We start from the raw sequence: 27089 nt of genomic DNA on the forward strand, positions 1-27089 counted from the left end.
AGATTGGCACATTTTAAATATCAAGTTGCCGTCGTTATTAACGTTACAATCGGCTCCTTTGACAAATGACAATGAGATTGAATGCACATCGGCATTACCGGGAGATCAAACAGATATGACAAATAAATCCAGTTGGGAGTTTTTCCGAATCCATCACGAGTGTTTACTCTGCACGGAGCAATATCTGGCTCTTAGCTGCAGTTCTCTGACAGTTTTTGGTGATTTAAATGGATACGGTTAATTACTTCTGTCTCCAGACATCAAATAGACTGACAATTGTCAATTAAAATAAAAAAGAAGTGCTTCAAATTTCCGCGGTGATGAAAGAATCAAATTTTCAAATCCATCACAAAAAAACCCGCAAAGAATTACTCGTCCCGAATTAGAATAATGAAAAAAAGTTCCATTATTGTTTTCATATTTATCTCGATTTATCTCCATCAACTTCATCTCTATCTCCACTGCTCTCTCTCTCTCTTTCCTTCCCATCCCTCTCTCTCAGTCACTCTCAGGTTTTTTTGGGTGTTTGTTTAATTTTACCAGAAACTACACCGCTTCCTGGGAACAGTCTGAAAACAAGCAAGAATACCACATGACTCAACCCTGCTGCTCCGCATTTCTCTCTCTCTCTCTCACACACACACACACACACACACACTTACACGCACAGATACAGCCAACTTATAAACAGAACTCACATGATGCCAACCTACAAACCGCACGCACTGCATGCCAGCCCCTGATAACAGCAAATGGAAGTACATCCGTATCTGCACCTCGCGCAATCTGCATTCAGAGCATACCACTACTCGCCCGATCCAGACTCCAGAGCTTCCTCAGAGTGTAAAGGCGTTCGGCAGACCGACCTATTGACAGTAAAAACACTGATGATTGCAAATACAAGGAGCGCTGGCTGGGCCGGCGGCATCTCTAATAGAGCGAGAGAGCCCCCCCGGTCTGTCTGTCTGCCTCCTGACTGACTGACTGGCTGGCTGGCCGGCCGGTCGGTTGGCAGTGCATCAGTACTACGACTGCTGTTGCTGCTGCTGCCACGGCCCCCCCACAACAATCGTTGGCTGGGCTCCTGTAGCCAGCTCCTGGACCCGGGCCAGCAGCCTGTTTGCTCTACACCATTAATTTATGTTCACTGGAGATGGTGCAAGGTTGTAGAGAAGCTCTACGGCACAACCGCTCTGCTCGTCTGCCAAGCTACAGTAACGGTAAAGCGGGGTGAGGGGAGTCAGGAGGAAGGTGGGAGGGATGAGGGTGAGGAAGGAGCCCTGGAGGATATGCGAGATATAGGCATCTGATTGTAGCGAGCTCCACGAGGCTAAATAGCAATCACTCCCACACAATCCCAATGCACCTCCAGACTTAGAGGATCGACCAACGAGAGGAGAGGGGAGCTGCTTTTTTTAGGAGAACGTTTACGAATGAGATCATGCATAATGATATCGCTTTCATCCAATAAAGAAAAACAAAAAATGGGAAAAGCTGTTGATTATCTGCGTAGAAATCTGCTAAATTCCCCCCCAAACAAGGATGGACTGAGCTCCACCCAGCGTGTTAGCCAGCAGTCGAGGACCTGGTCTCGTTTGCGGCCTGCAGCCACAGAGATGAGCCTGTTTAATCGTCAGATCGAGTTCACGGCTTCTTTTCCTACCACACGGCTGCCCCTCTGCTTTCAAGAGGAGGAATACGATCCCTCCATCCTTACAGCAGGGGCCTGCTCTCTCTCTCCTTCTCCCGCCGTACTCCTCGCGGCCCCAGCAGCTATCCTCTCCTCTCCTTCGCTGTACACGGCTAACCCGCCTGGCCCTCGTCTCACATCCTCTCCACTCCACCTCTCCTCCTCTCCTCTCGTCTCATCCCGTCCCCCTCTTTTCAAAGTTTCCGCTCGAGCTTTAAGCCAGGTCCTAGAGGGCAGGAATTTGGCCTGGTTTTTCAGACCAGTCTTTTTGGCTTTGTTGTGGTAACTGCCTGCTCAGGGGCACCCAGCTCTGTTCTGCTCTGCTCCCCCCAGCTCGCCTGATGTCAACACACAGCCGTGCTCACCGCTCGCTCTCCAGAAAGCTTTAAAACATATTGTAGCAGTGACTACAGCTGAGCCAAAGGATCCTGCTCCTACAAAGGGTTTTGCTCCTATCAAATTTCAACCAGCCCGTTTTTTTTTTACATAATTCTCCCACGAATGAATCTCCTGTTGGTTTGTAGTCTATGCTGTTGCATGCTGGGACTGAGATAATTGGTCCTGCCTCCACGAGGGACCTTTAGGGCCTGTGAGCAGATCATTAGGGACCTGTTGGCCTCGTCAAAGCAGAAAATCCAGCCACTTTGCTTGCATGGGAAAAAAACTCATATCCACAACACTTATCACTGTTGTCAGTCATTATGTCAGGGAGAGCACACGCTAAAGCTGGAGTGAAGTGAATGAACTAATCCTCTGAATCAACATCAGCACTGGTTTAAATGACATATGCACACATTGTAAAAATAAAAGAGATGATGTTCTGCACAGACATTGTTGTACTTCTATCTTAGTGAGGACACTCATTGGGAAAGTGGATTCCTTAACCCCCTTACCTTACCCTTAACCATCAGCCTAATCTTAACCTAATACAAACCCTAACCTAAAACCCTCAAACGCGCTTTTAAAAAACTGGGAACTGGCCAAAATGTCTAAGGTCTTCACTTAAATTGGTCCTCACAAAAATAAACATATATGTGTTATACTTTTAATTTTAACTTCCTATTATTTCCAATTGGAACTGTCCAAAATGTCTAAGGTCTTCACTTAAAATGGTCCTTTTAACTCTCCATTACTTCCAAATGGGGAAAAAATCATTTATGTTTCTGTAATTCCAAAAAGTTTTCACCAGAACTCAAATTTTTTTTATTTTGACGCTTCATATGTACTTAAATAATAATAAGTGTTCTAAATCAAATATATTTACACTATAGACACCTTTGAGGTACACTGCAGCTTACGAGCCACTCCAAAGAAAGTGCTGGGAAAGCACAGGGGACCAATGGGAAAACAGTAAAGCACTTACAACCTCCAGCCTGATGATAAAGTCTGTTGGGAAAAGGACTTAATATTAACATACAGGGTCTCTTTAGGTTTATCCTCTGTCTCCATTGTGTTCTGCAGACTTTGTTTAACTTCCTAAGTCACAGTAAAGTGGGGCTGATCTTCAATTGAAATGGTAACAGATTAATTTGCGGAGAGACGGACAGACGGGTCGCAGAAAGAGAGAGACAGAGAGAGAGGGAGAGAAAAAAAAGGGGGTTTGTTCGCTCTTCAAATAGGAGCTTCTGAGAGTTTCCACTTGACGGTTCTCCCTTTCATTGTGCATTAACTTAATGAGCATAAGTATTCAAATACACAACCAAGACCTCTTTTAGCGCTCTCCCTCTCTCTCTCCAGTCTCTCGCTCTCCGCCTCTTTGAGACTCGGCGTTCTCCAGAGAAAGGCCAGTGCGTTCTAATAGCCGGCCTGTAGGCACGACAACAAGAGCACAACCACTTACAGAGGACAAACACGAACCCCCCCGGGGGCCGGCTACGGAATGTCAAGCCAATTTGGGAGATATCATAGGACATTTGTAATGTCAATTTTTCTGTTTCCAGGTCAAAAAATCAAAGGCAAACATGTTGGGCAACATTTGTCCATTACAGTGCAGGCAGGAACACTACCCCCCCCCCCCCTTCTCCTCCCCCGCTAGAAAACAGCTGCAGGCGACACTTCCTGTTTGCTAATGATGCTAAATGTGTTCAAGTCAACCATGTCAAATTTTCTCTCCCTCTGAATGGACAGCTGGGGTGGAAGGAAAGCTTTTTTCTCTCGTCTCTGTCAGCGTCTCCCTCTCTTTTCTAGTCTCCATCCTCCGCCGGTGAGAGACGCTCTCAGGCCCCGGACAGACAGACAGACACTTCAGATCCCGTCCCTGTCAGTGAGACAGGGGAGCAGGGCTGATGGTAACCATAGGTGCATTCATGTGAGATCACAAGTGCTTCCATGGAACAAAGCCAGCCAAACCCTGATCAGTCAGCACCCGTCCCTACCTGTTGTGTCTGTTCTCTCTTTTTTTACTGAATGCCGTTTTTTTTTCTGCCTTTCAGGGGCGCACATCTTTTCCGAGCTCTCTTTTCATCTCCAGGGGCGGACGAGTCAAGGAGACATCTCCTGTCGTTGCTCAACACCCGGGGGCGGCTGGCTGCACGGGACGGTGTGGACTGACAAACGCCCCGAGGATCTTTCACTTTCTTAGCCTTGCTCAAAGGCGAGAGACGACATGTGATGGGAGTTAAAACGCCTTTATGAGGTGCCGCCGCCACAGAGGAGAGAAGAGAAGAGAAGAGAAGAGAAGAGAAGAGAAGAGAAGAGAAGAGAAGAGAAGAGAAGAGAAGAGAAGAGAAGAGAAGAGAAGAGAAGAGAAGAGAAGAGAAGAGAAGAGAAGAGAAGAGAAGAGAAGAGAAGAGAAGAGAAGAGAAGAGAAGAGAAGAGAAAATATAGCTTTTAGGCCTGGTTAATAGCAACCAATCTTTAAGTGCATTCTTCCATCCTCTCTCCTGCTCCCTCTCTCCTTGTAGTGCTCTTAGGCTCAATCCTGCCCGGGGGCCGAGGTGACCTTTGACCTGGCTGGCCTGCCTAGCTACAGCCCTCTCGTTTGTTAGGGGCTTTATCCACTGACAAAGCAGGCAGGAAGTTGGCAGCCACCCAGCAGCCCCATGGGAGGATGACCATCAGCTAGCTCAGCTTACCGCTTATTACAGGATGGTGGGGAGCATGTGTGTGTTTGTGTGTGTGTCTGTGTGTGTGTGCTTGCATATACTGTATGTGTGCATGAATGCGTGTTTATAAACACAAGTGTGCATGTGCAACCGCGGGAGTGTTTGGCCTCAGCGGCGTCCTCGTGTTCGCGTGTGTGCAAGAGCGACAAAGTCAAAAATGTGCCTGACCTTTTTTTTTTTCCCCGTTTTTTTTTGTGCTGACAATTTTTGTACTTCTCTAGTTAATGACACGCAAAGAATAAGCCTGGAAGCTGCAAACGTCCCTGTCTGCGAGCTAACCCGATCAGCTACGCATGTTAGCAACAATCAGGCAACCTTCCAGCCGCTGGACTCAGGGGACCCCAGCACACTTCACTCCCTCTCTCTCTCTCTTTCCCTCTCTCTTTCCCTCCTCCTCCTCCTCCTCTCTGCAGCCGGCTCATCAGAGCGCTCAGAGCAGCTCACTAAAACATTAGATCATAAGACACTCCAGTTTCACTCTCGCCACTCCATAAAAGTCAGGTAATTCATACTTCATTTATATACCTTCCCATTAATAAAGCTGATGAACTTTTACTCCTTAAATCTAATGGGCCATTTTGCCTGTGACTGCCAGCGCTTGTCGTTTTTTTCTCAGTCTCTCCGGCGGCCTCTTCTCCTCTTCCTGATCCGGAGTCGCCCGGCCGCGGCTCACGTACGACTGGTTTATTGGTGACGAGAGAGGATTTGGGAGATTTTGGAGGCTTCTGACCGACCTCCGGCGCGGACAAGCGGTGACATGTACCGTATGGTGGATGGATTTGTTGTCTGTGGTGCTCTCTCTCTCTCTCTCTCTCTCTCTCTCTCTCTCTCTCTCCCTTTTCCTGTTTCCCTCTACCTCTCTCTATCTGGGTGCATCGCAAGGTCATTGACCTCCGGGGCCTAAAGCAAAGGCCTGATGGCTCCCTGGCTCGGAGGCTGTTGACAAGCGTCTGTGTTCTTTTCAACAACTCGTTGAACCACCGTCGTCGCCCCCCCACCCCCCCACACTCCTTCCCTTCGCAGGAATGTAACACAACCGCTCACTGAGGTAACCCAAGTCCCTCCCCTCTCCCATCCTTCATTTGCAGAAAGAGAAAGAGACAGGGAGGGAGAAAGAGAGCGAGAGCAAGACCAACTGGGGGGTGTCAGACAGCTGTCCACCCCGTCTCCCCATCTAACTCTTGCTCCCTCTCCATTTCTCGTCCCCTCTTTCGATTTGCTTCTAGCCCAGTGCCTTTGGAATAATTAATGATGCAATTGAGCCAGGGAGAGGACTCTGACCAGCGGGGGCTGTTCCTGAATGCCTGGGCAGCCGTTTTTATGGGGGGACCGGAAAATAGAAAAGAGAGAAAGACACAGAGAGACAGATAGGCCGAGGAAGAGAAAGACATAAAACAGTCAAGACAGTGAGAGAAAGAGATTGTTAATAGTCTGTTCCCCCAACAAGCCTTAAACCAGTCTTCCTCTCTGTTTTCGACCCTCTAGTCTAATCCTCCATCCCCATCCCCCTCTCCTCTCCTCTCCTCCATCCTGATGGCGGGATTGGGGGGCCTGACCTGTCTGGTGATTGATGGTAATGTCTCAGGAAGTCATTTTCCCCGACAGCACCCCGCCGCCTTTTCACCAAGCCTGGTGCAGAGGTGAACCCATCACATGGGCGCTTTTAACTCTTTGCTCACTCGCCGCCCAGGTTCTCCCCCGGTGCATTCTCTCTCTCACACCCACATCCTCCTCACCAGCTTCTCCTGTTGAGGTCTCAGGGGTGAGAAAGATGATCAGGCCGCAGATTTATCTTCCCAGAATAAGCAGGATTAAAAAAAGTTTGCATGAATCGCAAAAACGAGGGTTTTCTGACAAAAAAACTAAACAAAAACTCAGCCCATCTTGAAGTGGATCCGCCAAGTGGCCCCTAATTCAGGTTGCTGGGGATGGATCCCCACGACTCCATTACTGTCAGCGCTTACCACCTCCATTATGGCAATTAGGACGTGGTTCCAACACTAGGAATGCTTTGCTATGCTCTGCAATTGCTAACATCTGCTCCATGTGTCAGAGATAGAGTTGTCTTTTTCTTAAACACAAATCTTTTGTACAGTCACTCTCTCTCTCTCTCTCTCTCTCTCTCTCTCTCTCTCTCTCTCTCCTCCTGCTTCTTCGACACTGCTCTCCACATTTATTTTCTTAATTCGATTCAAACTGTGCCTTAAAGAGATCCCTCTCTGTTTGAGTCCAAATAACCGAAAATGATCCGTGAAGAGTCTTGCGGTTTCTCGTTTTCAATAGGCTTCATTAGTTTTTAATATCTAGCCAAGGAAAGGAGGAGAAAATAGCATGAAGATAATCAATGGAAAGGGGCTGGTAGCCTATTAATCTCCCCCAAAGGATTGTGGGTTAATACACGCTCTTGCATAGGCAAACATGGCTGTGTGGTGAGCACATCTGTCTGCCTGGATGGGCTACTTAATGAAACAGCCAGCGTTTGGCTGCTGAGATGGATGTCGTTCCCCCGGTGAAAAATGAGTTCCCTCTCCCACTACGCCGCGGCAGAGCCACACATGATAGGGCTCCATTCAGTTCCCTGGAGACCCGACTGTGTCCCTGTGTGAGAGCAACTTAAACAATGAGGGTGCCGGGCAGGACAAGCAACGCATGGCCACCGGAGCACGTCCTCATGGAGATCATATCAGGGAATCCTAATGGGAACAAGGCTCTGACCTATCTGGGAATGAGAGAAGTAGGAAAGACGAGAAGAGACGCAGTACAGTAGATAAAGAAGAACAAGGGGGGGGGGGGAGAGAAAGGAAGGCTGAGCCGCCTGGGATCGATAAGCAGGCTCAAAGTGTCTGAGTGACGTTGTTTGTGTGTGAAAAGCAGATTTGTGTGTGCATGCATGTGCAAGTATTCTCACCTATCTGCCAGGACTTGCATGTTTGTGTATTTGTGTGTGTGTGTGGGTCTGTGTGTGTGCGCGCACTTGTACATGTGTGTGTCAGACAGTGTCAGAGGTGACCCCTGGTCAGGGAGTCCTGTAACAGGAGCTCACCTCCGGTTCTGCGAGCTCTCCTCTCAGTGTGCTAAACAGCCACCTGAAGACAGGATTAGCCATTGTGACCCGGCCCCAGAGGTAACCGAGATACACCTCCGGGGGCAGACATGAAACACACACTGTCACGTGTTGCAGACACACACAGCCAGGTGGGGAGAGACGGGTTCAGAGAGAGATGGGAGAGGTTTAAAAAAAAATAATGATCTTAAAATGGAAACAGGAAGGGCCAGGTGGTGGCGGGGATTGTAAGTGCAAACAGGACACCTATAAGAGGATGAATGTGAGTCGGCTACTGTATAATGACAAACAAGCTGAGGTGAAGGTGTTTGCTGTTTACCGTCTCGTAGCATAAACAAAGCATCAGAGCGTAAGAGGATTGGGCGACCTAACCCGGCACCTTGGGGGAACTGAGATTTGTGTCTGAGCGGGAATTGATGCCTGTCAGCCTGTCTATGACTCAACTCTGACAGCACGCATGCATGTGTGTGTGTGTGTGTCTGTGTGCACATACAAGCATGTGTGTGTGTCTGTGTGCACATACAAGCATGCGTGCTGCGCTGTGACAAATGAGCGGTGCTTAATTTGCGACTGATTATGCGGGCTGCGGGTGCCCTAAACCCCTTTGAACTAGTAATTGCCGCTGGTTTCAGTAATGAACATTAAGGAGGATTCAGAAACGTGTGGCTAATTACACATTTGCCCCCCTTTTTGCATTTCTTCATCTTCATGCCGGATGGAGAAAAAAGAGAGGGAAAGGAGGAGGAGCAGGAGCGAGAGAGCCAAGGAGGAGGTTCTGGGTTGGGAGGCATACATTGCTGTTGATGCCCTCTTTATCTAAATAATTGTACAAGCTGGTTTATGGGCTTTAGAGAGGTGCTTTGTGTGTCAGTCGCTGCAGCCCGGGGGATTTGGGGCACTGGCTTTCCCCCCCCCCCACCCACAATCAATATTCAGAGAGATTCACATCTGGAGCCAAGGCCTGCTCTGCTTAGATTTGGATTTATACATTTATTTATTTCTTTTATTTGATTTTCTTTCTTTGGCTCTCTTCTTCCTCTTTCCATCTGTTTGTTCTTATCAGCTTTTTTTTGATACAGCGGTTGGTATCTATCACACATGCTTATATATAGATATAGCTTTACATGATCTTCAGGGTAATGCGGCTGCAGAGAAAATGAGAGCTCTGACATGAACTGGGTCTACTCTATCTGCACAACAGACCCTGACAACTCATGGCTCAATATATATGCTAGGCAGAGCTGCTTGGGCAATGGAGCATTCTGGGTAAATGGCTGCGGTGCAGGGAGGGTCCGCCGAGGCTGGTGGAGGGGGGAAGAGCCGGGTAAAGCAGGAACAAATTGACCCGCTCAGCCTCAGGCTTTGATGTGGACTGGGCTCTCTCTTAAAAAACCAGTCCATATGTTCAGAGAGGGAAAAGAGAGGATATCAATGGAGGGGGAAAAAAATGAAAAGGTGAGGAAGTGGGGGGAAGAGGTGAGAACAAGAGACATGGCTCCCAGTTATAAGGACCCCACTGTGCAGGAATCCCACTGCCTGCCCCTGGACTGAGCGCCGGGCAAAACAAAAGCATGCATTGGAGAAGAGCGAGGGAGGGAAGAGTGAAGAAAAAAAAAAATCACACAAAATGGCAGGAGTGGGATTTGATGCAGCCAGAGTCCCATGACAAACCAAACAGTGCAACACACACGGTCTGTTTTTGATTTCTACCCAGTGCCTCCATCGCTCCACCTTTCCTCTCTTCCCCTGCCTCCCTCCCTCCCTTCTTCAGCCTGGTTTGCCGTTTCAATGCTTGTGCTGCTCCGTTTCCCCCTTTTTGCATTTTCTCCCCTTGGTGTGATATGAATATCAAAGCAAAACGCCGGGGCAGCTCGGAGGCCTGAAGCAGAATCTCATTGGCCTCCGTGGTCCCCGGCACGCAGCGGCAGCGGCAGCAGCCACCGTTCTCGCAGCTCTCGCCACAACCCGGCAATCAACCCGTGGGGAGCTGAGGCCAGCCTGCAGGGCGGTACCCCTGCAAGGGGAAGGGGTAATTTGAGGAAACTAGCTCTAAGATGTGAAACCAAAATCCTCTTATACATTTTGTTATGAGTAAGATAACCCTGAAAGTGTAGAAAAAGGGGAGAATGGCACCCGAATCTGCCACCACCATCTTAATAACCCTGCTTTTCCACCAGGGGCATGTGTGCTATCACAGACTAAACCTTGTGGAGTCCCTGATTGCAACATGACGTCATTCAGCCCGAGTTCCCTCAGAGTCAGCTCAGGCGGGTCCCAGCCAGCGGATCAATGTTATGACTACAGCAGTGGATTGCGCCGCTGTGCCGCGCTGGGGCCTATTCTCAGTGGAGTGTAGGGTTCTTTGAGAAGTCTCCTCAGCTCTGTGCATGTGTGTTCTAGGGAGGGTCTCTCCCTCTCAGAGCTGTGAGTGTATAAATCCCACCGGCCTCCATGGGCCCAGCTCTGTTTGTGCTCTGCTGCGGTCAGGGTCCGTGCAGTCACCTCTGCAGGGGCCACTGGAACTCATGCTGCGGCGTCCATGGGGACATCCCGCACTCAAAGCTCATTTAAAGAAAATGCCCATTTCTTTAAATAAGGGATTTAAAGAAATGGGCATTAAAGAATGGGCTTAACAGGTGTTTATAAGACAAAAAAACTAAATTAAAGCATAAAAAAGAGGGAACGAACGGGAAGGAAATTACTTTTGAAAAGTTAAGCGATTTACAAATCGGAGACAGCTGCAGTAGCAACTCTCCACCAGTATGGGTGCTCTCTATATGATCCTTAAGAGAGAAAGTCATGGTCGAGGCATTTTTTTCATAGCATTACAGTTTAAAATTTTATAGAAAATAAGGACAAAACCTCATCTAGGGACAAGTTTTCTTGCGGCTGAGGCTGAGGGGCATGCCGAAGTGTCCTTGGGCAAGATGCTGAACCCTGAATGGCCCATAGAATAACTAAGTGCTGCGAATAGATGCACTGTATGAATGTGTGTGTGAATGGGTGAATGTGAAACTGTACTGTAAAGCGCTTTGTGTGGTCATCATCAGACTAGAAAAGCGCTATATAAATACAGATCCATTTACCATTACCATTGCATCAAAATTGTGAAATCAATCCTTTATTCTCTCTAATTTGTTGTTGTCTTACTGGAGAATATGATGCAGGCTGCTGTTTCCTTTTCCCCCTCTTTGGCAAACACCGTGCAGTTTCACCGAGCTTAATCACCTCCATGCAGTTGGGAGCGTGTCGTAAACAGTCCCTTCGCGAAAGCACTCATTTCTGCTACTTCATTTAACAACCTGCATTAAGATGCAAACAGCAGGGATGAAAATTAAGACTGAGGGAGGGAAGAGGAAACTGAGCGCGAGGTGGAAAGGAGGAGGAGCAGCGGTGGGGTTACACAGTTATCCCTGCATTTCCATACGCACAATAACATGATGCTCATTTGGAGCATAAGCGAGCCCACAGGAGCGGAAAAGTTAAAACAGGAGCCGCGAACGAGCTTCCTCCTCTTCACACGAGCTTCTGAAAGGTTAATGTGCCGAGCTTTATATAAACCACGTTGGCTGTGAAGTGGAACCACGACAGATCTGGAACCAGGGGGCAAAGAGTAAAGGTTTTGAAGACGGAAGCGTGAAAACAAATTAGGGTTTATTGTTTTCTAATTTAGCACTACAGCTCCGGAGAGGCTAGCCACTGTAAACAAGGCCCGTGCGAGTTCAGAGCCGCGACACGCCAACAGAAGGCGACTCGGCCATGAGACCAGGAGTTGATGCGGCCCGTCATATAATTATACAGCCTGTGAAAATGGGAAGTCACTGGATCCTTAACTTAACTTACATTCGTTTTTTTTCCGCGCTCTCCCCTCAATAAAAAGCATCTTGTTGACACGTAGGGGCAATTTGTTAAATAAAAAGTGAGATGAAGAATTCACTCGAGTAAATATTTCCAGAGGGTTTTGTGTTCGAGTGTGAGGTCCGTCCATGTCAGCTCCTCTTTGGGAGAACAGATGGCAGACTGGGGAGAGGCTTGTGTCTCCTTCCCCAGGGCGGCTGTGCAACCAACGCTACAACACAACGACAAGACAATAGCTAGACACCAAACCTCACCCCCCCCCCTCTCCTTAGTCATTATCACTGACTTTCAATGACTCCTTTGCTTAACATGGCCAAACTATCCTGTCATAGTGTCACTTAGATCTGTTTTGCAAACACACACACACACGCACAAAGCGGTGGCTATTGTCCCAGACGCAACATGATGACTCCTTCTTCTTCTTCTTCTCCTGCTGATAGTCACACATTTGGGCAGCGGCGGTGAACCAAACCGTCGCCCGGGTTGCCACGGGTGACCGGAGAGCTGACTTTTGGGCTCCGAGGCAAACGAGCACATGACAGATTAGTGTGTGGGCCTCCTCCAGGCTTCCACCTCTGTGACCCTCAGGAGCCCCCTCTTTACCCCCTCCTCACCCTTGCTCTTACCCCCTGAACACAACACCCCCCCCCCATGCAGCCCTCATCCTTTGTCTCAACCGCCTCTTCATCGAAAATTCACACAACAACCCGAGGAGGCGAAAAGCAAACAGGCTTTGAATGTGCAACACTCACACAAAGATCGATGCAACTTCTCGTAGGATTTTCCCAACTTTTAAAAAAGTTTATTTCTCATCACCATTGTGAAATCCAAATAAACCAAAAATACAATGACTCCTATTAAACTAAGCAAAAATCAATGTTCAAAAAGTATACTGTGCCATTCTGGAAAGATGAGAAATATGGAATAAACAGCTCGGAGCAGTGGGACGTCACAGGAGGAAGGGCCTGGTGTTTCAAACTGTTTGCAGATGTGTGTCTCCACCAGTTAAATGCTGCTTGTGCTGGAACAACACACACGGATTAGAAGGACTAGAGGAGCTTAAACAAAACTGAGGACACACTACGGGGCCTGACTGTTTAGTCTACACAAACAACATGCCCTCTCCTTTGCGGAGGGATCGACTTGTTGTACACTTGTTTATCGTTCACGACAAACATCCGTTGTCAGGGTTCGGCCTCGCCCGGGCCCATGTCTTGTGAATGACCCTAGTTGGCTCTTTTATGTGCGTCTATAAAGGGCGGTCGAGAGAGCAGCTCCCATAGGAGGGCTCGACCTGACGATGACACCCTGTTGTCATGGAGACTAATGCTATGTTGGGCTTGGATTGGGAGCGAGTGTGTGTGTGTGTGTGTGTGTGTGAGTGGGGCGGAGGGGTGGGGTGGGGGAGTTGCTAGTGTATCTAATGATGTTTGCAGCACAATGCACTCTTCTCCATGCAAATGTGCCTCTCACTCACGCTAGCACCTGTATTAACAGGTTTCACGTGGCCACTGCAATCATTTTTATTATTTTTTTTCAAAGTTTTATGAGAACAACTACATTGAGAGTGAGTCTCACACAGCTTGTCATACAATATTTCAAGTGAAGATAAAATAAAAATAAAACACAAATGGCAGAAGGGTTATCCCAATGGGTTCACATAGCTTCACATTCAGTCCAGCTTGTCCAGTGAAATGTCAACAGAATGTTTCATTTGAACAGGCTTGAGCCAGTTTACTGTGATCATTTTGTGGCTAATTAGCATCATAACTCTGATCGTATACAATTCGTTTTTTTCCGTAGCCCCCTTGAAGGTGTAGTTCCCAAAATCAGTGTTGTGGGTCAATTCGAGCTGTCTTAGTTCAAGATCTCACGTATCTGCCCTCATCACCTCCTCCCAGAACTTCTGCAATTTTTGGGCAATCAATCATTTTTATTTTATCAGATCACTCAAGAAATATCGTGTGTATTTAAAAACCAGAAACCCGATGTAAGCATTTCTTATCTGAACATATAGTCCCACTCCTCAGCAGTCCAAATGACCGAGCGGTGTATCACTTCCCTTTCAAGCAGCCCAGGGGACCAATACACCTGGCTTAGCAGCTTAACAGCATTTCCCCAAACACCCGAGCCAAAGGGTGGCCCGGCACAACATCTGAGACGCTTGATGCTGGAGAGGGCTACCTACTTACTCGTCTGACTGACCACTCTCCCTCTCTCGCCCAAATCCCGCCCCCCCCCCTTTGGGCTCACACAAACACGCGTGTGCTCCCAACCGGCCAAGTTTGCTCCCGAGGTCCCTTATTTATTTTCATAGGTGTTTGAGGGGTTTACACCGGTCAAAAAGACAAGGCCAGGGCCCAGAGTGGTATCTTTGTATCTGAGTGCTTCCTGTTTTCATTGCGAGGCCGACCCTTGTCTTTACAGGGGTGAGCAAGGGCTGGCGGGGGGGCTGGCAGGGGGGGGGGCGAGAGGGGAAGGAAGGCCGGGGGGGCACCGAGGGGCTAATTGTAGATTTTCAAGTTTGCTTTTGACAAACAAAGAGCCCATCACCTTTTTGCAACAATTAGAAAAAAGAAAAACAAACTCCCATCACTGCCTCTAGATATCTCTCCTTCTCTTCACCCCCCTCATCATTTCCTTCCTTCTATCTTCCATTGCCTCTATCTTCCTCTCCATCTCTCACTTCCTCCCCCCCCGATCTCTGCAGCCCGACACGTTTCGAAGCGCAGCAGAACATTTCTACCTCTAACAGAGAAGTTTACCTTTCTGATAACATAATCTCCCTGTCGTATTGAAAAGCTTATACCAACACTCTGGGATTTCCCTTCCACTAATGTGGCTGGAAGACATCCAGAAACTCATGGAGACGGAGGGAGGGAGGGAGGGGGTATTAGAGAGAGAGAGAGAGAGAGAGAGAGAGAGAGAGAGAGAGAGAGAGAGAGAGAGAGAGAGAGAGCAAGAGGGAGTGGAGAGACGGTCTGACCCTTTACTGCCAGCTCAAACCAGCTGATCTGTGCAGCCGCTTGGCATATGGGGCATCGGAGGCTGCCAGGTCACATGCTCTCTAGTGCTCGGGCATATGGCCTCAATATCAGATAAGTCAGAGTTCTCACCGCCTCTTCATGGAGTAACTGAGGAGTTACTAGGGTTGCATAGGGGCGGAAACTTTCCGGAAACTTTCCATGGGAAGTTAGGCTCGGGAATTTTGAAAATAATATCAATGATATAACTGGGGAAAAATATATTAGCATGCTGATTGAGGATTGTTCATCTGTTCATCTAGCCTATTTCCATACATTTATCCATCAATTGTAAAATATGTTTATAGACGACTACAATTGTTTGGCTAACTATTTATATCTCTGGCATTGCATTAGTGTTTTTTTACATACTTTTTTCTCATCTTATTCTACAGAACAATGCCACGTGCACTATCTCATGTGTGGAGACATTTCACCCCATCCTATGTAAGAGGAAAAGCTGTGTACATTAGCAAATACTGTGCAAAGACCTATGTTAAGAATGACACAACGATGCAGAAGCATATAGTCAAGTGCCCAAAGTTTCCTCAGGGCTCAAATCAGCCTAAGACAAAACAAAATGTTTATATTCATGTCTGTATATGACAAGGTAAATACAGTTAGTATAAATTACCCACAACATTTCCAGTGTATTCCCGTTAATTCCCATGGAAAGTTTCCAACTTTGAATATTCCAGTAATTTTGCAACCCTATCAACAACTCTAAATACGTCCTGTTGGAATAGTGGAGTTTATGGTTAATATGAGTTGAAATAACTTTTCTAGGTGCATGTGACTGTCCTGAGGAAAAACCTTCCTGCGAGTTCTCTCAAGAGGGTGTGAGGTCGGGGGTGTGAGGCGAGGGGAGAGGGTGGGAGGGGGCTAGCGGGGGGGGAGAGGGCAATTTTGTTATACTGAATCCAAAAGCCAACAGTTGTTACTATTGGCCCGTGTTGTTTTTCCGCGTCTGAAGGGGGGGGTCCGATCCTTTTGAGCTTTTCAGGGGACGCAACAATGGCTGGATGTTGAGAACATATGTAGGGAGACCCCCGTGGCTCGTGGAAGAGGAGCTCCATGCTGGCCCGGCCGTTTGAGAAAAATGCAAGGCCGCTCCTTTCACTCCTCACCTCTCAGTTAATGAATGCGTGAATGGCAGAATGCCGCTATAGGCCATTCAGGGGCCAAAGTCCCCGAGAATTCATCCTTACACAAACGCATCCAGCGCTGGCAAATACATTTGCTTAACAAATTAAAAGAAAGGAGAATGGCTAATGGGCGCGTGAGTGTGTGTGTGTGTGTGTGCGGGCATGCTCGTGTGTGTGAGCGAGCGAGTGAGAGAGAGAGAGTTTATGGGTGGGAGAGAACTGGATGGTGAGAAGAAGAGAAGGGGGATAATTCAATTAGTCCTCTTCCTCAGTGGAGAAATGAAGGCAGGTTAAAAGGGAGGGATTATTATTTGTACAAGACTGGCCAGGGCTTGGCACAAAAGAAACAAATAAAGATTGGAGAGAACATCTATAAGCAGGGGATGTGATAAAGGAGAGGGTCAGAGAAAAGGAGGGCCTTGAAAGCTCCTCTCCTTCTAAATTAACCAGCGTGCCTGTGCCCAGCATTCTGCTTCCCCACAGCTCCTCCTTTTCCTTTCCACTCTTTCAATTCAATTTTAAAACAATTCAAAAGAAAATTGTTGGCCACTCTTCCACACGCTCTGTATGCGTCATTCTCTCTCAGCCTTTGCAGAGAGGAGGGGAGCGCTGGAGCTTTGTGAGGCTTTCACAAGAGGAGAGAGTCCCAAACACGAGGAAAAACTTCCACTGTAAACTGACATGAGGTGTGTTTATGTGCACGCGAATATGAACGCGCACTAAATGCCACTCAAATAAACCATTTTGGCTTTTTTTGTTTGCTCCCTTTATACACAAACAAGGTATTCCACTGCAAGCTCGGTGGAGGAGGAAAAATACCTAAAGCAGAAAGAGAGAGAGAGAATCGAAACTCTCCCGCCGTCAAGCCTCTGAATGAAGCTTGTGTGTGTGTGTGTGTGTGTGTGTGTGTGTGTGTGTGTGTGTGTGTGTGTGTACGCTTTTTTGGTGAGAGGTCTCCAGTCAGAGAGCGGTGGAGCTGTGAACAGCTGTGAAGTCATTTTGATAATGATGAGAATAATAAGCATGCAGACCGGCGTGGTGGAGCCGCTAAGGCCGGCGCGGCTCAGGGCTTTGCTATTGCAGCTTCACTGCTCCTGAATAGATAAAAGTGATTAAAGCACTCCTGATTATCCCCGGACCAATATGTAATGGATTTACAGCCCTTTCAATTAGGCCGTATTTGCTGGCCACTCATTATTTGGGCTTTTGGTTAGATAATCAGGGTACAGGGGGGCTTTGGGGAAGGGGAGGGGGGGTGCACAGGGGGCACAGGGGGCTCCTGACCTTCTTAAATGTGTGGATGGACCCATACAGCTGAACTAAGTCTCCCCTCCACTCTCTCTCTCTCTCTCTCTCTCTCTCTCTCTCTCTCTTTCTACTTCTCCCTCCCCCCCCCACCCCGGCACTGTCCCTCCATCTCTGGGACAGGGAGCCACGTGCTCCGGGAGCAGCTTATGTGTCCCGGTGTGGCCGCCTCCTCCTGAAATCTGACCTGCATTGCAAAATCAATACAGACTGATGTTCTGATAATGTCCTGACAATAGAGCAGGGTGGTGGCGGTGGTGGTGGTGGTGACGGTGGTGGGGGGGGGGCATGTGGTCCACCCCTATGCTCCAACACTTGACAGACACACTGACACATAGAGAAAACAGCAAAGCAAAGGGTATTTTTGTGTTTGTTTGATTTACTGCGGCATCTGAATATATATCAAATCCAATGTGGTGGAGGTTGTGTGACTGCACTGTTTGGAGTTTCCTCTCAGATATAAAGATCTATTCTGGTAGCATGCACCATCTCAACCTCAAGTAAGAGCTACAATATCCACCAAATCAACCGGATTGAGACGCATGAAACTGATCTTCACTCGTTCCAGGGAAAGAATTGAAAGGGACAACGTAGCTGTTAGCCTGGGATTCTGCCCTCTTAACCAATTACACACCGAAAAAAAGAAAATTGTAGGACCAACATTTAAAACAAATCCCCTAGATAGAAAAGTTTTACTCTAAGTAAACAAATAATACTAACACAATATCTGACATTAAATTAAGAAATACATTTTCTAGTTGTTTTTTGTAGGAGTTATCGTAAAAACGAACATATTTGACGTTAAGTGATCAGGTTTAAGGACGTTCAAGAAAATCAGGGCATGTTTCCACACCTTCACAAACACAACTGTCTTTGTCTCAATTGTCCACAGAGAAGACACGTCCGTCCCACACCAGGCAGCACGTCTCGTTCTGTGCTACATCGTCACAAATGGTTCGTCCGTCTCCCTCTAACTCAAAGTGTGCTGAGCAGAGTAAACAGTCCAAACTGATTAGATTGACCTGGTCACTGTGTCCCTCTGACAGGTGGCTGACAGGTGAGCATCACAACACGGCCATCCCTCCCTCCCTCTCTCCCTCAGTAACGACTGTGTGACAGCTGTGTGTCTGTTTGTGTGGGTTTGTGTGTCTGTGTGTGTGTGCAATCCCTTTTCTGGGTCTGCATGTGTGTCCATCTGGATTGTTTTTCATACACGTGTAAAAAGCAGCGGCTGCGCTTACCGTGAGATGCTGGAATAGCCACGCCCTCATGATGTTGGTGGCCACCTTGGGGAAAATGCCACGCTTTTTCTGCCTCTTCTTATCCTTGTCTGGATCATCGTCGTCCCCTGTGCCAGGTGATGCAACGCTGTTGTCTAAGCCATCTCCTGGACGGAAACCAAACCCAGGGTTAAATAACATCCCAGACAAACACCACTGACACACACAGAAAAAAACACACATCCTGATCTCCAAAACTCTCAAAGCTGAAACACGAGCGCACAGACAGTCAAAGCTGGAGTTTAAGGCCCATGAAAGATGGATAAAACGGACAAATACCACAGATACATATGAGGGAATCCGAAAGCAGCGCACAGAGGCCGAGAGAGTTGCCGGCAGCAAAGCCAGTGTTATGTAGTGGAGATATGGAGGTAGAGGGATTTAGATGGCCTTACACAGAGGCCTGCACAGAGAGCCAGGGGTTTACTCGGAGGCCTAGCCGAGTTGTTCTATACCCCAGAGCACGGCAGAGGGGAATAGGGGTTAATGACTCCAATGTTATGGTTGGACACTGAAACACTAGTTTCCTCATTCCACTTCTACAGTGGGACGAGGGAGGAGGGAAGGGAGGAGGGAAGGGAGGAGAGGAACAAGGGGCTGAGGAGCCTTCAAGTACAGTAGAGCCAGTGGAGGCTTGGACTCATGTCATTAATTCAATTAAATTTGCATGCTTGACATAATGTAGAGCTGTTTTTTTTTTTTTTTTTCATCTGAGGGAGAGAGAGCCAAAGGGGACAGGAAGGACTTATGTACAGTAAGACACAGACATTCATGGATTCACGTTGCGTGCAGAGACAAACAAAACTCAGAGGAGATGATAATTCTCGGCGTACAGTTGAGACACGCATGAGTATGTGATTGAATATTTATTTAAGCCTCGGAAAAACACATTGAGGGATAGGACCCTCATTTACAATGGTGCCGAGGGTACATTAAAGAGTTGATACATTGAATAAATAAGAATGAAATAAATATGCATATATATATATACAGTAATAGAAGGTATAAAAAAATTCGTCAGTATAAAATACTATGGCCAAGTCAACTAGCAGTTGAGGGAAGTCAGCTGTACATTACAGTAGGGATGTGATTTGGGGGGGTTTCATTGCTGCACTTGGATGCACATAATGGACTCGTCTGCCCCCCCATCCCTCCAGCCCCATCCCAAACCCTGACTCTCTTAAGTCTCCCTTTCCCCCCCTAGCAGCCCCTCCCCATTCCGCCACAAGATTAGCATGACAGGCCAGCGGCGGCTTCGCCTGCATTAACGTCCGTCAGCGTTTGATTTCAAGAAGGAAAAACATGCACACACCCCGGCACGATTTCTCTTTTAAATCGAAGTTTCCATCTTTGTCCCCTTTGCCTTTCCTTCTTTCCCCGGCATTAATTGTGCATTAGCAAAAATGATTTACTTTTAACAGTCATAGTTATTTTTTCTTGCCCCCGGGCACCAATGCCTTGAAAGCCTTCCTTGAGGGCATCTAAATTATGTATCTGAAAAACTCCTCCACCAAGGCAGAGAAGGACCCTGACGTTCTCCAAATCCAGACCCGCGTGTCCTCCTGTTTTTGGGGAGGCATCAATCACAGCCACCTATACAAGCCTTAATCTTGCATAAATATTTGAACTAATAACATTAAAAAGGGGGGAAAGAAAAAGGATCCGACTGGCGGCGTAATCAAATGCAAAATAAATGAAGAATACAAGGACAGCAGGGGCCCTCTCTTCCTCCTACTTCTTTGCCCACTTTCTTTTTCTTTTTCCTCCCCCTTGTTTTCCCTCTTTTTCTCTTCCCGCTCTGTCTTTCTTTCTCTCTCTGTCTGTGCACGGTGTTTTCCTTCCACATCATTAGTGCAGAGCCACACGAAAGAGGCAAACAGAGAAGTGCCGACTTTGCGCTCCCTGTGTGGAGCTAGAGGAGCAGTCGCCCTTCTGAAGGACGAGTGGGAGCGCTGACACAAAACTCGGGGTGTTGTAATTGTAGAACGGGCATTCATTAGCGGCAAATGCCGTAAATCCCGGGCTAAGTACGAATCCTTGTCCAGGAAAGCCTAAAACAATAAACTCTGGTCTGCTCTGACTGTGAGGGGCTTCCTGAGAAACGCGACCCAGACCCGGAAGCCCACTCGCTCTCCCCTGGTCCGCTTCCAAAACTCCAGCAACAACACAACCAGTGAGCTGTGAGTCTCTCCCGCCCTCCCCCTTGTTGCTTTGCTTTGAGCTCCACTGAATAATGTTGATACACACTTTGCTTGTTTGTTTGTGTGCCGCGAGGTTTTGTGTTGATTTTTCGAGCCACTCTCCAAATCCCCCCCCCCCTGCTGTGAGCAGTGAGGCTCATCCAGTGGAACCACACAGTGGCCAAAAGGCTGGCAGATTAATTTTATTGACGTTTCCATTTTCACTGCAATGCGATAGCCTCCCCCCCCCCGGCCAGGGCCAGAGCGACCCGTGCGTATTTACAGACTGACCTGTCACTTCATTACCCAGCATGCTCGCTGCCTCCTGCCCTAGCCCGCAAGGGTGAAACCAGACTCCAAGCCTTTCAGCTCCTCTCTCTCCCTCTGTCTTTCTCTCACTTGTTCGCCGACACTGTCGTGTGTGCACAGGTTAGACGTGTGGCATTCAAGAAGTACATTCGAGTACCAGTATTGATATTTTGCTGTGGATTTACTTTATGCGTGCAGAAATAAGAAACTCCCTCGTGGACAGAAGGTCAAAAGAAAGAATGAATGAAAGAAAGGGGAACAAGAAAAAAAGCAGGAAGAAAAAAAGAAGGAGTAGAAAAAGAATAAAGAAGACCCAACTTCCACAACCTCATTACATCTAAAGGAGAGCTGGTGCTTTGCATCCACCCCCACTCCTTTCTTATGAGCGAGAGAAGGAACGCTGCAGGGCAAATTGTCCCAAACGCTAATGGCTTCTGACTGTTCCCTGGCAACTCTGCCATTCTAACCTGCGTGGATGTGCACTCTGAAAAAAAAAATGGGGGATAGGGAAAAAAACGTGCCGGGCCGAGCAAGGGGGAAGCGTCCCATCATCTGGCCATGTGACACAGATGGGGGTTGGCTATTAGGAGGCAGCCGAAGGGCCTCGGGGAGCTGAGGTGCTGGAGTGTAGCCCCGGGCACTTCTGGAAAAGCAGCGCCCTTGGAGACAGAAAAAAAAAAAAAAGACAGCCTCCCTCTCTCCCACTCTCTTCCTGTCTTCCCTCACTTTCTTCCCCTCTCCTTCTCCCTCGCCAGCTCTATCAATATCTTGACCTAAAGTGCTTGCAATGAAAGTTTGTGCATATTTCCGTGCTGCACAGAGACCGAGGGGGGGGGGGGTGTAATCAGGCAAGATGGACGACAATGACCGCACACAACGAGGGTGAGGAAGTGAACGAGCAGCGCCGGGCGAGCAAACAAGCACGAGTCCGCGAGCGCATTATACGCTCACATACATTCCCTCTCTCTCTCTCTCTCTCTCTCTCTCATCACCAGTGGGTGGTTATTAAAAATGCATTCAGATATATCTCCCTGTGAGTAAATTGGTCTCAGGGCTGAGCTCATTAACGGGTCGGGAGAGGACTGTAAACACACTGCAACTCTGCTTATCTAACGTTGGCACACTCAGGGTCGCTTCAGGATTAATCGCACCCAAAAATTGGTTTACCATAAAGTTTCTCTGCTGAGAGTGAGGTGGGACATTGGAGGGGAGGGAAGGAGGGGGGGCGTTAATGACTCTGGAGATCATGCTTCATGTCTGGGAGGCGCCCTGGCCCTGAGGGAGCTGCTCAGGTCTAGTCAGCCCTGGAAGCATTATGGATATAACCGTGAGTAGGGTTGCAAAGGTAAACTTTCCATTGGGAAGTTAAGCTCAGGAATTTTGGGAATTTTGAAAATAATATAAATGATATTACTGGGGAAAAACATATTAGCATGCTGATTGAGGATTGTTCATCTGTTCATCTAGCCTACTTCCATTCATTTATCCGTCAATTGTAAAATATTTTTACAGACGATTCCAATTGTTTGGCTAACTATTTATATCTCTTGCATTGCATTAGTGTTTTACAAACTTTTTTCTCATCTTATTCTACAGAACAATGCCACGTGCACTATCTCATGTGTGGAAGCATTTCACCTCATCCAATGTAGAAGGAAAGGCTGTGTACATTTGCAAATACTGTGCAAAGACCTATGTTAAGAATGACACAACGATGCAGAAGCATATAGTCAAGTGCCCAAAGTTTCCTCAGGGCTCAAATCAGCCTATGACAAAACAAAATGTTTATGTTTATGCCTGTATATGACAAGGTAAATACAGTTAGTATAAATAACCCACAACATTTACAGTTTATTCCCGTTAATTCCCATGGAAAGTTTCCAACTTTGAAAATTCCCGGAATTTTGCAACCCTAACTGTGAGTTACACCTACTTCGGTTCACCAAGAACACGCTGCCTCCGCTGCTCAATCATTCCCATATACACAGGTGCATGAATGAGTTATGACACATTCAAACCCAATCGTGGTTAGTTATCAAACAACACTCGAGACTTACTGGTCCCTGTGTTGTTTCTACACTGGGTAGGAAGCCAGGCTGTGGATGTTGTGTGTGTGTGTGTGTGTGTGTGTTGTTCTAAAGGCAGCGCGGTGATTTTGTGCACAGGGAGGCCCCGGCGTTTGTTTCAGGCTAATGAAGCAAGAGTGTAGAGGCAGTGGCTTATGGAAGCTGTGGTTTAAAGTGACTAATTACAACAGACCCCCCCCCCCACCCCCACCCCACGCCCCCCTCCTGTCAACCCAAACTAGTCAGAGTGCTCAGCCAAGCTCGGCCAAAGGAGGAGAAGGAGAGAGGAACTCGTGAGGACAGTGAGACGGAGGAGAGGAGAATAAGGGAACAGAAGCTAGGGACAGAAGCTAAGAGGTTTGTTGTAGGGCAGAAGCTCCTCTGGCCTCCTCTACCTCAGCCCACCATAGTGACCGGACCCTCCACCCCCCCCCCTCCCTCCAACCCTCCCTCCCATTACACCACCTCCAGGCCCGCAGGCTTGGCTGCAGAGAATGAGGAGAAAAGAAGAAGAGGGGGATTTAGAAGCCTCCCTTTTTCCCTCTTTTTCTCCTCAACTTTTCAGCCAACATAAGCGGCGTTTAGCACATTCAGTCCCCCCCCCCCCCCCCCAAATGGCAGCGAATGAGAGAAGCAGTGGGGGGGCTCCTCTTTTGTCCGTCTGGTTACCCCCTTTTATTTACTCTGGATTTACGAAGGGGTCTTTGCCGGCTCTGGGGAGCACATGCTCCTGACGCACACACACAGACACACACACACACACACACACACACACACACACACACACACACACACACACACTAACACGTCCAGGCTCTATTCACACTAGTGGAATGGCCGTCCCTCTGCTGCTCTGGGGATTACAGGTCTTCTGGCTCTAACCACATGCTAGCAATATGCTTCACGCTCACACAACATGCGACGCAGGCGAGTGTTAACGAGGAGAACATAATCTCTTTCACGATAAAACACACACTCCGGCGTCCAATTTTCGGGGGGGGGGGTGCAACCTATCAGCGTGTTTGTGTGTGTTTTTTTTTGTGCGACCACCACAAGCCATATGGTTTCCTGCGCTCGTTCAGATCCATACAGTAGATGAAGGGCCCTAAACGGAACTGGTGTTAGTGTGCAACCCACTGCAGCCGGTGTGTTTTACGCTGATTATTTCCTGATCTGTGCTTAAACAAGCAGCCGCCCCCCCCCCCCCCCCCCCCCCCCTTTGCACCGGACCATAAAACAACAGCTTAGTAAACAGCAAGCATGCTGACAAATTGGTAGTAGCGCTCGGGCCCGGAGTCATTAACAGCCCTAAAACCTGTCAGAGCAATTACAAGAAACTCTCTCCTTTTTCGCGCGAGTCTCCCCTGCTGCCAAACTCAGATGTCAAGACCCGCCTCCTCTTTACCACCAGGACACCGGCTAAAAGGTGAAGAACAGATGACCACTTTTCCGACAACCCACAGAAAGGAGGACAAACCTCCATCTCCCAAACACAGCTGTATCTGCATCCTGGTGCCACGACTGAGTGGGTTCCTCTTGCATGAGAAGTAATGTGCAGTTGTCTCGAACCCAAAAACACATCATTAAGTGTTCCCTTAAATGAAGTGGAATAAGAGCTTCTAATTAGATGGGCTTTTTTTTTTCTATGTGTGGGGAAGCAGTCAGGCAGTAAGAGAGAGAGAGAGGCAGGGGAGGGAAGGAAGGAAGGTGGGAGATGGATGGAATGGGGGGTAGAGAGGTGGAGGGGTGGAGGGGTAGTTGCTCAACAACTCCTGTACCTCTTCTCCTCTCTCTTTCTTCTCCGCCCCTTCTCTAAGCCCCCCTAACCCGGCCATCAGGCAGATATCTCTCTGTCATCCCTGGAATGCTGGAGATAACTATCGCCTCTCTCCACTGACACAAGGCCTCTCTCTCCTCCTCTCCTCCTCCTCTCCTCCTCCTCCTCTCACCGTGCACGGAGCTGACCCCTCCCGTGCACGTCCCTACCATAGAGGGTGAGGCTGGAGACAAAGAGAGGGGAGGGGAAGTGGGGGGGGGGGGGTTGTTGGAGGTAAAACTTGTTTTTGACAGCCAGTTTAGGCTATTTTACCTTTTAACCTATAAGATATGGGGCTGGAGCAAAGCCACACTCCCCCCTTTCAGTTTCTCCCCCCCCTCGGAGCTAAAGACGAGGGCTTGGTCCAGAAAGGAGAGAGGGCGGGAGGTGTGGGGGGGGTGCAGGCTGCCTGGTTACTGCCTTTTCTCCAGCGTTACTGCAACTCCAACTCTCTTGATCCTTTCAGAAGATTATCATCTGCCAAAAACCTAAAAAACTTTAGTGCTGGATGCGGAAAGAACGCACATGATGAAGGAGTCTGGACTGAATTCATTACCTGTGAGATGAACCTGATCCATAATAATCTATAACAACAATTATCTTATTGCTCAGTAAATTAAAACTTCAATGGCGATAAACAATAACTCCTCCTGCCTCCTGGGATCTTGTACTTTCCTCAAACTTTTCCCTCGGCTTCGTAAAACAATTTTTTATGTGTTTATGAACACACGGAAAAAGTTTTTACACAGATGTACGTTTAAAAGAATGTGAGACCAGGCCGTGCTGCCCAAACAGGGGGGGGGGGGGGGGGGGGGGGGCTTTACTTGAGGAGGAGGGAGAAAAAAAGATCCAAAGAGAAGAGATGGAATAAAGATGTATAAAAGGGAAAGGAGGCAGGCTCTGTGCAGATGTCAGGACCCAATTTGCATGAATGGCAAAAGGGCTAAATTGCAGGGGATGGGGGGGGGGGGGGGGGAGCTGCCCTCCACCCCCCCGACCCGCTCTCTTTTTGGGGAGGGTGGGGGGGGTGTTGGACTAAAAGGGAGTTGTGATGCCCATGACTGCCCCTCACTCAGCAGACAGAGATCAGTGGCTAATGAAGGGCTTTGGGTCTCCACCAGACATTTCACACTCTCTGCCTCCCTGATAACTCCACCCGCCCTCCACCCAACCTCCACCCGCCTCCACCCCCCCTCTACGCAGCCGACGAAACCGCCGCAGCCGCCGCCGCACATCCCCTGGATTCCAAATCGAATGGGGCTAATTGGTCTCGCAGGTTATCTCGGTTCACCTCCTTGTTTCTTAATAAACCAAACCCACAAACCCGCCGATGTGACGGTGTTAAATAAACCTCTCTTTCCTCCTTCTTACCAAATATTGTGCAGCGGAGCTATTCTTGGTTGTTGGAAATTGCGTAAATTATTAAACCTGTGTATATTGATATGACTCCCTATATAATTCATAATTGTTATGGTAGAAAAACAGAGCCGGGTGCCCACAGAGAACACGCAAACCTAAAATGCTACGGTTTTGATGCTGCATTAAATATTAAAAGAATAGGTATTTCCCGAAAAGCTAGTCGGGCTATGTTGAATTGAAACAAGCGCGATCATTAGCAGAACAAGCTGTTTCCACACTATTTGCTTCCTAAAGACTGCTCTACTTTGGAATGATAATGTGGCGAATGCAAGATAAAGACAGAAAACAAAGAGATGGAGAGAGCACGTAGACGCATCATGTGGTTCCATCTGCAGAGCGGGTAAAAGAAATGGCTTTATAATCCCCGTTAGGAACTATTGTATATCAAAGTCTTCTACCTAAACCGCCTGAAAGAGCAGCTGTGTGTGTGTGTGCAGGTTCCCAGATACGACGGCGTGTGGGTTTGTTGAGATTCACAGCAGCGTTCCCGGGTTGGAGGCGATGTGTTACTACGGCCCCGGCAGTGATTCTCCACCCTCCATTACAGGTTAAGAGCAAACAAACAAAATCACTGTCTTTCCTAGCGGGAGTGGAGGGAAAGTTGGATTTGTTACAGACATCTTCGCCACACCTGACGGACAGTGGCATCAAAGCGCAGTTTAGGGCTTTTTTTTTTCTAGCCAGAGCCGGGGGGGGGGGGGGCGGTGGAGTAAATGGATTAAAAAGGTTTATAAATCAACAAGTCAACCATCAGATTGTAGCCTCTGCTCAGCAGCCCTCTCATCAGCCAAAATGCCATGAACTTTTTTTTTCCCCTTACTTCTTCTTCT

The 27089-nt window shown here is 48.1% G+C and overlaps 1 protein-coding gene across 1 annotated transcript in view; it reads right to left on the reverse strand.

The window, feature by feature from the left end:
• Window positions 1-27089, reverse strand: part of meis2a (Meis homeobox 2a) — an 86476-nt gene that overhangs the window by 31213 nt on the left and 28174 nt on the right. The window contains exon 8 of the mRNA XM_061082630.1: window positions 18431-18576. Coding sequence (XP_060938613.1) covers window positions 18431-18576 — 146 coding nt within the window. The remainder of the gene's footprint in view (window positions 1-18430; window positions 18577-27089) is intronic.

This window comes from Limanda limanda, chromosome 12 (genome assembly GCF_963576545.1).
Source record: "Limanda limanda chromosome 12, fLimLim1.1, whole genome shotgun sequence".
In the NCBI taxonomy this organism is placed as follows: domain Eukaryota; kingdom Metazoa; phylum Chordata; class Actinopteri; order Pleuronectiformes; family Pleuronectidae; genus Limanda; species Limanda limanda.